This window comes from Lepidochelys kempii, chromosome 9 (assembly GCF_965140285.1).
Source record: "Lepidochelys kempii isolate rLepKem1 chromosome 9, rLepKem1.hap1, whole genome shotgun sequence".
Taxonomy (NCBI): Eukaryota; Metazoa; Chordata; order Testudines; family Cheloniidae; genus Lepidochelys; species Lepidochelys kempii.
In genome coordinates, this window is record NC_136388.1 from 7,804,888 (window position 1) to 7,820,357 (window position 15,470).

Sequence of the window (15,470 nt, forward strand, 5' to 3'; positions counted from 1 at the left end):
TCCATCCCCCCATTTTATTATCGTCAGTAAATGAAACAACTTTACACGTTCTAGCCTTATCTCAGTCATTAATACAATACTAGAGCATACTGATTAAAATAAAAACCACTCTTCAAACGTCCATGAAATACACACACTAATTCCAACCCTCTTTTGCATTAGTTCTTTAGTCTCCTGAAATAATCTCTCTAGCTGTATTTGGGGTATTTAAGGTTTCATGTGAAATTTTGTCTAGGAACTTCCTGAAAAGTCCAGAGATACTTAGTTCATATAGTCCAGTATCCTGTCTTCAACACTGAACAGCAAACAGATTCTTCCCAAAAAGGAGCAAGAACCCTACAGTAGGGAAATGTGAAATAATCTATGCCCCACACTCACCCCTTGAAGGACTCACCCTAATCCCTAGTAGTTAAGGGACTTTCTTAAACCCTGAAGCATGAGGTTTTTATTCCTCCAAAACTCCTTGTTTGTATTAACTGTTATAATGCTGAATACTCCTGTTACACATATAAACCCCCAATCACCATGAATTTTACTTTAGACCCACATTTCATTTTGCAAACTAATCACATTGGGACAACAGTTGCTGTTTTCCAGCTCCTGGGTACTTCTGCAGTATCAAAGTCGCCCTAAAAATAATGGTTAACGATTTGACTATATGAGCCCTAATCTAGTCTTGTTCACATATGGTACTTGATGTTTTACTGACCTTCATCTTTGCCAGATACTTGCTCAATAATTTCAGGCTCCTATTTTTAGTCATTACTACACAGGCACATGCATCAGGAGCGGGCTGTTAATACTCTCCTCAAATACAAAGTTATTGTCCCTTAGTAGCAAAGCATTCCTGTCACTGTATAAAGGGGCAGTGCTGCAGGGAGGGTGGGGGGAGCCTGTGGGGGTCATAGGCACCCCAAAATTTGCCTGAGCCACCCCTCCCCAGAACTGGGCACGCAGCTCCCACTGTGACAGTCGCCCCTTCTTTGGGAACCTGATCCATGACTGGTGGGGCGCTTGGGGAGCTCACCCACTGCCATGCTCAAGGTGGCCATGCCCAAGGGGGTCTCTGCTGAGCTGGAGAGGGGGGACTGGGAGCCTATCTGTGCTGGTGGCTCTGGCTCAGGAGTGGGAGCTGCAGCTGTTGCTATACTGAACAAGCGCTCAGGCTAAAGGGACAGCACGCAACACACACCCTCTCACATACGCACACACAGTTGTCCCGTCTCTCCCTCCCCCAACCTCCATTTGGCAGTGCTTTATTTATTTTGTGCTTTTTTTGTGTTAATTGCCAGTTCATTTAGTTAAAAGCCAAACTGCTTTTGTTACTTGAACAAAGACTTTGGTTCATGGAGGTGAACAACAGTAACAGGAAGAGTGATCCCCTCCGCCAACAAAACAGCTTTACCTATGTTTTGAATTTTCAGAGTATATGCATTTGATTGGCTTTTGGTCTGATGGAATGGAAATATGGGCTCTAGCGGCTAGGGAATAAAGGTGTACTTCAGTTTTGGTCGGTTGTTTATTTTGTTTTAAACAGTAGGGAGTGTGCGTGTTGTTGTTTCGGGGTCTTTTTGGTATGTGCAAATGGCTAATTTTAAAACAGAATGCAGTAAATTGTCCAATTTAACGTAATTAGCTATTAGTATTATTTAGCCAGTCATTTTTCCCCCCAGAAGTTTGCATTTGTTTACTGTTAATATTATTTATTTATTGATTGATTGACGTAGGCTTTTTCCTGTTTATTTCTGATCCTCTCATTTTTCTGTCCTCCATCGTAGTTAAGCACCCCATTGTTTACTTTAACAACCCTCGCTCGTTGTGCTCCACTGCGCCTAGTCATGTGAATACATACTTTACCTTCCCTCAGTTGCTTCTTATTAAAAAAAGAAAAGTGCAGGGTTTTTTTTTTCTTGCAGCTAGTTTAGAACAACTGGTCATTTATTCCCACTAGTTTGGACATCCAGGCTGGAACTCCAATGAGGATTACCAGTATACCAGGGATGAATTTTATATAATTCACACAAGCTGCCTCTCCACCACCTCTTTAAATGCCAGTCTAGTTTCACCAACCGGGCTTTTTGCTAACACACACACACGCACACCAGGTTATTTCACTTAATAAGGTTCTTCTCTGTCATAAATGACCTTCAGATCTTTAAATGTATCCACTCTCAACCTAAGCCCCGCCAATGGAGAAAATGCTGCACCATCCTAGGTTGTCATCCCCATCTCCCAAACTATTCCCAATACTCATTTTACTTAACAGTCATCTCCTTTGACAATATAAAAGTGTTATCCCACCAGATGTCCAGGTCACAGTGACAGCAAAGCAATGGACAAAATTAGCTATCGCACTTGTTGCTTGAATACTGTAAAGTAGCCACCCCCCACTGCACTGCTCTGCTCCCATTCCTTACGTCGACAGAGCCGAGGAAGAAGGGGCCAACACCAGACTGCATGAGCTGCTGACTATTTTCTTTTCCCCCCATAGATTTCTGTAAGGCTCGGGGGCTAGCTTCTTTCAGATGAGATCATCTCCCGAAGAGCCCTCCTAACTATCTTCCTTTATGAAGTAGAGTTAGATTTGTCCTAGACTACCCCAAGCAATCCTAGGAAGGTAATCCCCCCCGCCTATTAGAGAGAGTTAGAAGTTCCGATTTCTCTTACCCCGCTGCCTTGCTTGATCCAGTAACTCAGCCACCAGTTGCTGAACGCCATGCTGCCCACATTCAGCACAAAGAGTGCCATGATGATCAGGAATGCAACGGGGCCTCCAGCTGCCTGGATATAGGTGCCATAAACAGACCAGGGGACAGAGCCTTTGCCCTTCTCTTCCAACTGCATCAACTGGCCTACGAAATACAATGGGACAAAAAAAGGGTGAGGGGAGAAGAGTTGCTTCATAAGACTTTAAAAAGTTGTTTACTTCACATATAAGGGATTGTATCACCATAGACCCATAGGAGAAACACTCGCTGTACAGCAGTGGTCCCCAAACTCTGGGGTGTGCCCTCCTAGGGGGTGCAAAGGAATGTTCCACTCTGCCCCCAGCTGCGACTCTGCTCCAGCCCTGCCCCCCCAGCCACAGCTCCGCTTCCAGCCATGGACTCGGCCTCAGCTCCCGGCCCCAGCTTCTGGAGGGGCATGGACAGATTCCATTATGGGTAAGAGGGGCACAACAGAAAAAGTTTGGGGACCACTGCTGTACAGAGTAGTTCTGAGAGCCTAGTTGTTACTTTGCACACAGAACTCAAAGATTCAAGCAATAGAAGAAAGCCACAGAAGACATTTCAATGGCAGAGTCATGAACAGCCTGGAAAGTATGTGAGGGCTCAAACAACATGAGACTGGTGCCAAAATCAGCATCTTTTGATCCTCACCAGTTTATTGTTAACAAAAAAGACGCTGATGGGGAAGATCAGAGCTTTCCATTCTTTATGCCCAGATGCTGCTTCCTCCCCAGAATTAAGCATGCCAGTAGGTAAACACAAATGCCCCTCTTGCAACAGCAGGGAAGAGAAGTGTGGGAGGTAGGGATGCTGATAGCTAAAGCCAGCAACATGTCACTTGCTGATTACAGCTGACTGTGCCAACTTATTTAAACTGGAATAGTGCTGAACAGACCATCTCGTATTTCTAATGGATGGTCACTGGTCGTCCAATACACGGGTACTATGTGCTATCGGCAAGACAAGTGACCAAGATGCAGGGCAGCTTTCAGAACTTTTGAGCTTCAAAAAGTGAACATTTCAGGGTCACCAATGTATGCTATGATAAAAAAGTCAGAAATCTGATTCCACGGTTACCTTCCTCCTTCTTCACCACTTTCTCCTTCTTCACAGACCCGGCTTTGGCGCTTTTATCCTGGTTTTTTTTTAACGAACTGCTTGTGCTCTTCTTTACATTAATCTGTAGAAAACAAGCTACACTGAAACATACTAAAGCACTTGTTCTTAACCTATTTACCACTGTGGGCTGTGTCTGCAGCTCTCTCGGGGTTAAGTAGGGTGCATCCACACAGTACATATATTACCTATATGGCCCTGAGGAGGTCACATGGGCCACAGCTGTGTCCTGACTGGGCCACAGGTTGAGAACTACAGTACGAGAGTCATCTATTTTTTCAGACAGATATTGAGTTCCAGTAGCTTAGTGTACATACCCAGACAGGACACTCACTGGAAAGAATGCTTGTCCACTATACATGATTTCACTAAGACTGACTGACAACCACAGACAGAGTAAGTTCTCCCCTCCTATTGTCCTGTGCTGTTATCTGTTTGTACTGTGGTAATGTCCAAAGGCCCCCCAATCAGGATGAGAGTCCCACTGTGCTAGGTGCTGCCAATGCACATGGGAGGATACAATCCCTCTTTCAAAGAGAGTCTACAGTCTAATCAAGACATCTTTCTCAGAAACCTCCCCAAGCTCCCTTCCAAGAAGGTACATAGGAGCTGATAGTCTCTTCCAGATACAGTGTTGCTCCCAAGACAGCCTAAGCAGGCATTACAGAGCAAAGTGAGAGCCTTACATCCCCAGACACTGAACGCACAACCTCTGAGAAGCACACACAGAGTTACTGTTCTAAACCTGGGTCATTCTCCCAAATAAGGAAGTTACAATCTGCGAACAGAATGTATATTTCAATTTTCAGGCTAACCCCACTGAAACCCTTATACGTCTTCAGGACCATCTTCCCAGGCTTTATGCTAAAAAGAGATCATTCACACTTGTCAAACCAGAGAGAATATCTATCTCCATTGAGCCCTTTCTTCCAATTCCATACGGACTACAAATCCACTGCCCATTCCATGCGCTCGTGCTTATGGAGAGGTAATGGAGGCCAGCCAAGTAAGCAGGTTGGAGAATCTCATATTAACCAGGATTGCTTTAATTTAAAAATGACAGCACCACACTCGTCACAGCACTGAGAAAGACCATGCGAGGTAACTGATTATATTCATTCCTCTGCCTCTTCCATCAGCACTACCAAGAAGAAAATCCAATCAAGCACCTCCTACCACTAAACCCATCTCCAACCACATCACGATTCCATCTCGCCAGCATGTCTTGGGTCTGATGTCTGTAAGAGGCATGTATTCAATCCATGAATGACCGGCCTCTTGTCTCTTGATAAACACACCAGGTTATTTTCCTAATCTAATTCAATTAAGATAAGGGCACTGATTTCTGTTAAACATTCAGAACAAAATTCTGAAAACTCTCTCCAATAAAAAGCAAGAACACTGCTACCTCCCAGGCATGGCTGTTGAGGAAAATACTGTGGGGAGAGGATGAGAGTGAAATGTCACACTTTTAACACTGTAGAGACAAACTCAATCTCCCACTGAATGGTTCCTGCTTGAAGCCATTTCGGTAATTGCATTAAAGGGTGGCCAGCTGACTGAAGTGCAGCACACAAATCCCAGTTTCATTTACGGCAATTCCTCCTCAGCAGGCCCCAGTAAAAAATTTTTTTTGGCCCGTTTCAATCAGAAGATGACGACTCGTCTGGAGTTAAATTCCAGCATTTTGCTGAGTAGGACTTTTGGACAAGTAATGTTACTTCTGTTGTGTCTCAGTCATCTCACGTTAGAAAAATGGGTAAGAAGCCAGGAAGAAATATAAAACCAAGAGCTGGACTGAGCTGAGCTAACTTGGGAAGATACCATCTAAAAATGAGATGCCCATTGAAGAAAGGGATATGTATCCTCCTGTGAGCACGACAGCATAAACCAATACCTTTCCTCCATATTAGATCAACTAGTTCAGGGGCAGTACTGCATGAGAGAGGCACTCCAATAGAAAACAGCCTGCAGCAGATTCAAACTGCCAAATCATCATAGCAAGTCATTTTCCAAACTTCTTTCAAGTGACTAAGAACGTGGTTCATCTGAATTCTAAGTACAGGCATCGGTCAGAATATTTTAAAAAATGGAGTGGAGTACCTCAATATGTGGTGCCTCTCCCAGCTGCAGGCTATTAAAAATCACAGCATAGTCGCCATTTAAGTTCATCAGTCCCTCATGGCTTCCTCTTTCTGTGATACAGCCCTCTTTCATAACGATTACTTCATCACAGTCAACAAGATACTGGAGACAATGAGAGTGAGAACATGGCTTCATTATCTCAGATTGTCAGAAAAAACACACTTGAATTTTCTCAGTAAATAGCCTTCTGGACATGAAAGTCAGTACTCCTCCGCGCACACCTGATTGATTAAGAACCCTGTACTGATTAGAGCACTGTGATTACTTCTACAGTACATATAAAACACAGCTTGCGTGATTTAACAATGACTTTCTGCAGAATGTTGGGGAGATGCATTCAGGCGGCTTTGAACACTAAAAATTAAGACATACCAGTTACAATGAGTTTTATCAGCAGAACAGGTGACAAGACCCCAGTCTCAGAGTACATTTATTTACAACACTAGGCTGGATTCACCGACTTCAAATCCCACATATTCTAAAATGATAAACAGGCTTTATGCACTTCAGTATTCAGGTTAGTAGAAAAACTGCTTTTGACCGGGTCATCCCTCTACCAGACCCATCTTCAGCCAAGCATTCCCAGCTCCTATTAGCCACCTACCAGACAGCCCTGGCATAGGCTATTTACATCACTGCCAATGCTCTGTGTACAACACACAGATGAATAAAACTTAGGGCACGTCTTCACTGGCAGCGTTTTAACGTGGCTTGTGTAGTCACGGCACAGCACTGGGAGGAAAAAACCACCTCCACGAGGGGAGCAGCTCCCAGGGGTGCACTGTCTACACCGGCACTTTACAGCGCTGAAATTTGCTGTACTCAGGCGGGTGTTTTTTCACACCCCTGAGCAAGAAAGTTGCACCGCTGTAAAGTGCCAGTGTAGGCAAGCCCTTAAACTACACAGCCTCAGGGTGCCATGTTGTAACAGACCAGAGCATGGGAATCTACAGTAAGAGGCAAAAGTGACTAACCAAAAAGCATTCTATCTGAACATTTAGAAAAGATCCAAGCAAGGAAGCGTAAGGGATACTGTACCTGAAGCTGATGGGTGATGAACAGGACAGTTTTTGACTTCAGATGCTTCCTTATTGCACTGTTAAAAATATGGTTTCCTACATGTGCATCTAAGGCACTAAGAGGATCATCAAGGATGTAAATACTCTTGTCACTGTACAGGGCTCGGGCAAGACTGATCCTCTGACGTTGGCCTCCACTCAGGTTAGCCCCTCGTTCACCAATCTGTATAATATACGCAAAGTTATTGAGTTTCTTTCTGCAACACTTAACACAAAGCCGGAGATCCCTGGTGTAACTAATACAGTTAATGGAGTAACAGCGAGAATTAGAATGGGCCACATTAAAATTTAGGCGACTTATTTATTGTAAAAGGAAACTTATAGTGAATACCCCTAATGCTAACATGCTTGAAACATTCCTATTAAACAGCCAGCAGATACTATGATTTTTATTAATTATTTTTAATCTAAGTTTTAAAAGGTCTCTCTAAGGAAACTAATTCCGAGTGCAATGAAAAATTCCCACATTACAGAGTTAAAAAGCCTGGAGTAATCAGTCTCCATACAGTCCAGAATCTACATGAAGAGGATTTTTCCCATCAGTTTATAAGCACACCAGACTGATGCCCTCCCTACCCCACCACAGCATGTCAGGCTAACACTTCAATCCACCCATCCTACTCTCTGTGTTATCACAGCCAGGATTTTTACCTCCGTCAGGTCCCCATTAGGTAGGATGGCTAGGTCAGGTCTCAGACAGCAGCCATTCAGCACAGTGTTGTACCTAAAGAATATGGATAAGACAAGCAGTGAGCACTAGCACTTATGAGGGTACCCTGCTAATGGAGCATTATTTTTATTCCCACACAAACACCAGACAATCTTCTCGCTTTGAGCAATTAACTACTGATCTGCCTCATCAGTAAACTGCAGATAGAACTTTGGGACCAATTTCAGAACCATTACAAGAAGCACAGTGAAGAGAAGCCAAATTCACTTGAGAGGCTATGCCAGCACAGACTCTGGTAGAGATCCCTGGGGTGGAAAATTTGTATGTCGGGAGGGTCACATAAGAGACCCGTGCAGCAGGAACAGATGTTGCACTGGATAGGAGGAGGGCATGGCTAAGGAAGCCACAAAGTGCACCAAGCCAGTGCCTCACCACAGCAGCAGCTACCATCAGACCTCAGTGTTCTTAGGAGAGTTAAAGCTGCCATCCTAGAGAGGATGGGTGCAGAAACACCAACTACCATCTGCCAGATGGAACTTCCCTTCTGGTGCAGGTGACTTAGGCAGGGAGGGGTAAGTCTATCTGGCATCAGCTTTCCTGATGCTGGCCGAAGAATCCCTAAGCTTTCAGGCTCATGAAAGTTTCTATTTGACAAACCTTTCTTCATCAAACTCCTTTCCAAAAAGGATGTTGTCTCTAAGCGTAGCATTGAGAATCCAGGCCTGCTGGGCTACATAGGCAAAATTTCCATTCACTGCAATGCTACCCTCCAGCAGGGTCATCTAGAAGACAAGACAGAAGGTCTTGAAATTATGCTATTTCAAGGGTTTGTGTGTAATCCCCCTATATAAAACAAGACAGACCCCACTGGAAATCTCCATAGGAAGCAGAACCAGCATACAATGTAACTCAAAGATCCAGTGTGTGTATGTGTTTGTCTTTTTGAAGGTCCCACACAAATACCGTGTGTTTATTCTGAACTTCACAAAAGCTTGAATTTCAAATACTGGGCATACATGGATAGATTGTCACAAGAGCTCAGGCCCTAGATAGGCACCTAAATGAAGTAGCTAGATCTTCAGAACTGCTCAACACGAACAATTCCCAAGGAAAGTAGAAGAAGCTGCTGGATACAGAGCCCTTATGAAAATCTGTTCCACAGTCCAGAAAGCATTCATCTAATGGATTATAGCAATTTTAAGACTGTTTGTAACCTAAATGTGATCTATTTGATCAGTGTATGATCTAAATTATAGGTCAGATTAATCATCATATGGAGTGAGACCAATTAAACAAATGCAGCTGCTGGCAGAGAAGAGAAAAAGGGAGAAACCATAAAAATATAAATTCTCACCTGTCCTAAAATGGCTGAAATAAGTGAAGTTTTTCCACTCCCCACACTGCCACAAATCCCAACAAGTTTTCCCTAAAACAGAAAAAAATGTAAGTTCTGGTAACACATTAATCAATCCCCCTAGACTATCTGCAGTATCTCAAACAGAGAAAGGGGATTTAACACTAAAGCTAATGGAAATGGGGTATATCAAATGGGAGAAAGAATGAGACATTGACCAAGTCTAGCCTAAGAAAACAATTGGTGAATATTTTCCATCAGCAACTAAAACTGAGAGTGAACAGGATAGGTGAAAGGCAGATTCACTAACCCGCTGAGCCACTAAGCTTTCCTCTGTGTAAAGACAGGTGACCAATTCCTTTCCATACAGCTCTGATGCAACCAAACTTTAAATGCTGAATTCACCTCTGGGCACCACAATACCAGAAAGATATTGCCTGACTGGACAGAGCACTGAAGAGCTACCTGAACCAAAGGGAGTCTTTCCATTAACTTCAATTGGCTTTGGATCAGTCCCAAAATGACCAAAGGAGTGAAGGGACTGACTTATGAGGAAAGATTAACTTTGCACAGTTTGTCTAGGAGACAGCTAAGGGGGAGGAGAGGAAAGGTAACAGCCCAAGACATGTTAAGGTTTTAACACTAAAGAGTGAAGATAGCCTAAATCTCTCTCATTTCCATTATTCCTGATTATATCCTTACGTATTGCACCGAACAGCTATCAGATAGATACCTTCCTGATTGTGAGATGGCTCTGGTTTAGGAACAGCCTCTCTGGGAAGAGCTAGAAGCATATCACTTGGAACTTTTACCAACAGATTGGACAACACATTTGGAAATAGGGCAATAGGGAGCAATCATAGAATCATAGAATATCAGGGTTGGAAGGGACCCCAGAAGGTCATCTAGTCCAACCCCCTGCTCAAAGCAGGACCAATTCCCAGTTAAATCATCCCAGCCAGGGCTTTGTCAAGCCTGACCTTAAAAACCTCTAAGGAAGGAGATTCTACCACCTCCCTAGGTAACGCATTCCAGTGTTTCACCACCCTCTTAGTGAAAAAGTTTTTCCTAATATCCAATCTAAACCTCCCCCACTGCAACTTGAGACCATTACTCCTCGTTCTGTCATCTGCTACCATTGAGAACAGTCTAGAGCCATCCTCTTTGGAACCCCCTTTCAGGTAGTTGAAAGCAGCTATCAAATCCCTCCTCATTCTTCTCTTCTGCAGGCTAAACAACCCCTGCTCCTTGCCAATCTTGCCTTGGCTCCCAATTAGAAAGAAGGGATGGGATCCGAGAAGTCTTTTCCATCTCTAATCACAATCTCTAAGCTTCTAGTAGTCTGAGTCCTAGTCAACAGTTTAACAATAGTGTTGAATGGTACTTAACAGAGAAAGTCCTACTGACACCACGTTAAATGCCCAATGAATTTATCAGAATTACTCTGATTACGAAAGAACCAAAAAAATTAAGCATCTGTTAAAAAAAAGGTGTCAGCTGCTGGTACCGGATAAGAACACTGCTGGGCTCTTGTACATAAGTTTTTCCTGCTTTTACAACAATGTAGCTTTATACTATCAAACATGAATTTAGTCTTCTTTCAAGGTTCCTGAAAACTCCTATGACTATGTGGTCACACTGTTTAAGTCACAGGGTTTAAAATACACCACCATCTGACTATACAAAAGATTTTCTGAGTTTTTCCAACAAGTAACTTGGTAGTCGGACGTACAAAAACATTTTTATTAAATATGCTCTGGATTAAGCTTGATGTTTTTGTTCAACATTTTATCGTATTTTTATCCACCTAAACTCCAGGTGCTTGTAGCATCTATAAGTCCCTCTGGATCCTTCTAAAGAAGTACTGAGGACTAAACATTCTTCAGTGAAACACCTCTGCTATGCTAAACCACAGCAATGTCGATCATTCCAAATGCACCTGCACAAGGTCCTCAGTTTAACTGAATATCTGCAAAGTTACAAACAGCTGTAGAAATAAGTCCTGTGCTGAAAACCCTTGCTGCAATGTTAAGATCTCTGCATACTTAATAGCTTGCTCATGATAGATACCATACTGAAAACAAACAAAACCTTCACTGAGCCCATGGCAGGGGTGATAGAGCCCAGAGTTCTGCAACTAATGGTACCAGTTTGCAATGATCCAGGTGGATAAAAGTGGCACAGCTGCTTGGATCAAGATGGGACATTACATACTGGTATTTACAGTTGTCATGGGCTGCACATGCATATTAGAGAGAGATGGCAGCAGTGATCTGCTCCATTTAATACGAATTAAGACAGCCTTTTCCACAGGAATGCCAGGTCAGGAGGGTTCTTGGGATATGCTATAGTTTTTTCTCCTCACCTTTTCAATCTCCAGGTCGATATTGTAGAGAGTCCTCTGAAGCCGAAAGTTAACTAGATGGATGTTTTTGTTTTCTTCCTCAGGGCTTGGATGGTCATCACTGTCCACTAGAAGATGGCCCTTCTGCTCAGCCAGCACCGCTTGCGGTCCCTCATGCTGTAGCTTCATTTTCTCCTTCTTGCCCTTGGTGACCTTCTTGTCTCTTTTCATTTTAGGGGTCAGCTTTGGTGAGCTCTGGACACTGGCGTGGGAGAACTCCCAAGCCAAGGTAGCATTTTTCACCTCTATCGCGATGTGAGGACTGGCTGGTTTTTTCTTTATCATATGAACCTCTTCCATTAGAAACAAACTCTGATAGAAGTTGTGAGAGAGGTGTAAAGATGAGACACCTGGTCAAGACTGGGGACAAGCCTATGGCACACTCATGCAGCAAAACACATCAGGCTGTACAGTAGGAGGAAGCTGAAGAGCAAAAGGTAGCTCATTAGTGTAAATTAACTCCAGGCCTGCTAAGGGGCCTGAGCATTCCTGAATGAGGTGGAAGCTCTTAGATACTGTAAGACTTTCACAGAATTATTATATTTTGGACACGGATATGTATGCTGTAGGGTGGAGTGGGAGGGGAGGTTAGCACTTTTAAAGATGTTTGCAGTTGCTTGCATTATATTTCCAAATATAAGGCATAATAGCAGAGGGCATGAGAATGAAGGAAAGATGCTCACATGCCTAGCACAACAACTCCTTACAGACTTTTCCCATAACTAGAAGGGATGGGATGGCTTGTTGCACCCACATGCAGAAGAGGTATAATTTCTGCTGGAAAAAGCCACCTGAGACAAAGTTAGCTCATTTGTGAAGTCTTGGGAATGTGCAGCAGTAACAACTAACACAGAAAGTCCACTGTATAGTTTTCCACCACATCCATCTCTCCTTAAGACCACAGTTACAGATTCTGTAGAGGTTTTCCCCACAGTTCAGTTACCAAATCCACACGATAAAACAGCTTTCAATTAGACAACCTGCATTTTGAACTGAACAGGCACTTTTCAACTAGGAGCATTTTAAACTGCCAACAAGAATCACTCTAGTACTCGTGAGTCATCCCTCTAAATCATGCACCTGCAAGAAAGCGTCAGACACAGGAGAGAGCCAAGCAGTCAGCTACGTTTCTATTTGTAGTATTACCGACCACCACAGCCAGCCCATTACCCTCTGCACAGGTGACAGTAGGAGCCTCAAAGAACTTGAGGGATATTACCTCACACCTTCCCCTCGTCACAAAGACACTGCCTTCAGTGTTTTTGAATTTAAAGAAGTCTGATTTTAGGGCGATTCAAAATTAGGATCAAATGAAGAAGGTGCCTCATGAGCCTTTGGATTTCCCAGGTATTCCACTGTAGATTGCGCTGTCTGATTGTACTTAGGCACAGGCTTCTTTCATGCCATTGATTACATGAAGTCCATCTAACTGACATTACCTGTATGCAGACTTCAGGATACACAGTCATGTTTGGAAACATCAGTGAGATGTTAAAAGCCTAGAACTATCTAAGAGATAAAACAGATCACTGGCTTGTCCAGGGAGTTTGCACTGGGAGAGCACAAACACAAGTGTGCTCTCAGAGATTGAGAGGTGAGAGAAGAGTGTTTCTGTGATCTGAACTGCAAGTTTACTGCCTTAGATTTAGTTTAGACAGACTGCAATGTTACATTTTATTCCCAAAATTCTTCATGCCACATGAATATACATCTATCTAAGCAACAACCACCTTGGGTTAGGCATTTTCTTTCTGGCAGTTAGAGTTAAAGCAAGAGTAGAGAGTCTGAGGCTTTGTCACTGACAACTACATGTACTTCGTATGTGAGGAAACTGAAAGTCACTGCTCTCTCCTGTTCTGTTCCCCTCCACACACATTTCTAGCATCCATTACATTTTCTGCTCTGCAGCTGCAAACCTCCACTAACATAGGTTTAGAACAACCACCTAAGCAAATTGGACATGTATTGGTGGTACCATATGGCTGAAAAAACAGTGCAATTTTGGGCTACATATATCATGGGACAGAAGGGCGATAGGGCCACCAATAACTGCCAGAGGTTAGGATGAAACATTCCTTTATTCTCCATTATGGACTTTCTTGCACTTTTCTCTGAAGCACTTGCTATACTGGCTATTGTTGGTGACAGGATAGCTGATAGGACAGACCATTGGCCTGATTAATACTGGATATTAGAGAAGGTCTATTATATACACATAGGTTAGGAATTCTCCCATTTCTCTGCCATTTAAATGTATGTTAATGTACAGATGGATCAAAATCAGCATTCCAGATCAGGACACCTGAACTTCAGGTATACAGGTCCAGATATTCTAGCTTGGGCCCAATCTCTGGTGGTCAAGGAGCAGAGAAAGAAGTGATCAAAAGGACCTTAAATAATTTAAAAATCAAGAAATTAAAATTCAAAAATGATCATAGTGACAAAGACTCATATGCTCACTAAAGACTTACACCTTGGACACAGATTACTCTTCAGATGCTTTAATGGAACAGGTTTCAGAGTAGCAGCCATGTTAGTCTGTATTTGCAAAAAGAAAAGGAGTACTTGTGGCACCTTAGAGACTAACAAATTTATTTGAGGATAAGGATGCATCCGATGAAGTGAGCTGTAGCTCACGAAAGCTTATGCTCAAATAAACTGGTTAGTCTCTAAGGTGCCACAAGTCCTCCTTTTCTTTTAATGGAACAGAATTCCAATACCACAAACCTTTTTTGGTTACAAATAAAAAAATGTATTCCCAGTTCTTGGAAAGTTAGTCTGCAGAAGTACAAATGTAACACATGCTGGGTTTCACTGAGGAAATATACCATTGAGTTCTAGCTACAGTGAATTCTCCTCTATGAGACTGCTCTTAAAAGACAGTATAGGAACTGCTGTACTAGATAAGATGTGTGGTCCCCACCTAGTCCAGTATCCTGTCTCCAATAGTGTCTAGCACCGGTGCTTCACAGCAAGGTGCAAGAAATCCTGCAGTCATCAGATGTGAGACAGCCTGCTCCTCAGGAAGGTGTCATCTTAACCCCTAATAGTTTGCGATTGGCTTAAGCCCCGAGTATGAGGTTTTATACCCTTTCTGCAGGGAGTAAGAGCTGCACATATAACCAGAGAACAACCTCTGGCCTGCTCCAAAATATCCTTGGCATTAAAATGATTCCTTAGCATAGTCAACTGCATTCATGTATTGTAAGAGATGCTCCACACATAAGGATAAAATTATATGGCCAAAAGACCACTCACCTTGTATCTGTCAACAGACACAGATGCCTCAGATAGAGACTTCACGGAGAAAGGGGTTACTTTCAGAGCAAACGTCATGGAATTGAAGACTGTGACCACTGTGAAAGCCTAAACACAGGACAGACACAAAACAAAAAGCTTTTGGCGGCAGTAGCCATTAACAATTCCAAACCACCAAGGATTAAGTTCCATCAACAGCAGCAACTCAAGACCATTCCACTTGAGAAGGAAAGGTCTGCAATTCCAGACGAGCCATTTAAATATAACATACTCTAACCTGATACAGGAAAAGGCAGGTTCCTCCCCATCACAGAGTTTTAGAATAAACTAAATGGGGAGATATAGCCCAAGTGTTTGTAGTTCCATTGGAAATGACATAACCAGAAGACCTACAGGGTGCTGCAGGTTACGGCTTTAGCCTCTCACTTCTAGAGACCTGGGTTCAAATTCTACCTTAGGTCACAAGGGAAGATAAACTGGTCTCCTACATCCAGCTGCACAACTTCAGCAAAAACCTCTAGTGTCCCAGTCTCTTTTTTGCAGAAGCCTGTTTCTGCCAAGAGAACACAGGTGCAGATCATGCCCACAAACGAGGATACTGGGTCTTCTTCCCAGATGAAAATTTGGCCCTGAGCCCCTGCTCTTGGGAGGCCAGGACTTAATAGCATTGGCCAACCTGTGCACAGGAAGATTGCGTAACTCCTGCCTCTACTTT

General features: G+C 43.1%; 1 protein-coding gene across 7 annotated transcripts in view; it reads right to left on the minus strand.

Moving 5' to 3' along the window:
- The window catches only part of ABCC5 (ATP binding cassette subfamily C member 5), a 73,586-nt gene that overhangs the window by 16,691 nt on the left and 41,425 nt on the right, over nt 1-15,470 (minus strand). For 6 of the 7 annotated variants that reach the window (XM_073359170.1, XM_073359172.1, XM_073359173.1 and 3 more), the window contains exons 10-18: nt 14,756-14,863; nt 11,459-11,809; nt 9,094-9,165; nt 8,397-8,521; nt 7,721-7,793; nt 7,029-7,232; nt 5,949-6,092; nt 3,807-3,909; nt 2,668-2,852 (exon numbers count right to left, since the gene is read on the minus strand). In XM_073359170.1, coding sequence (XP_073215271.1) covers nt 2,668-2,852; nt 3,807-3,909; nt 5,949-6,092; nt 7,029-7,232; nt 7,721-7,793; nt 8,397-8,521; nt 9,094-9,165; nt 11,459-11,809; nt 14,756-14,863 — 1,365 coding nt within the window. Of the gene's footprint in view, nt 1-2,667; nt 2,853-3,806; nt 3,910-5,948; nt 6,093-7,028; nt 7,233-7,720; nt 7,794-8,396; nt 8,522-9,093; nt 9,166-11,458; nt 11,810-14,755; nt 14,864-15,470 lie in introns of those variants that run through there. The other variant, XM_073359174.1, reaches the window with a different exon arrangement.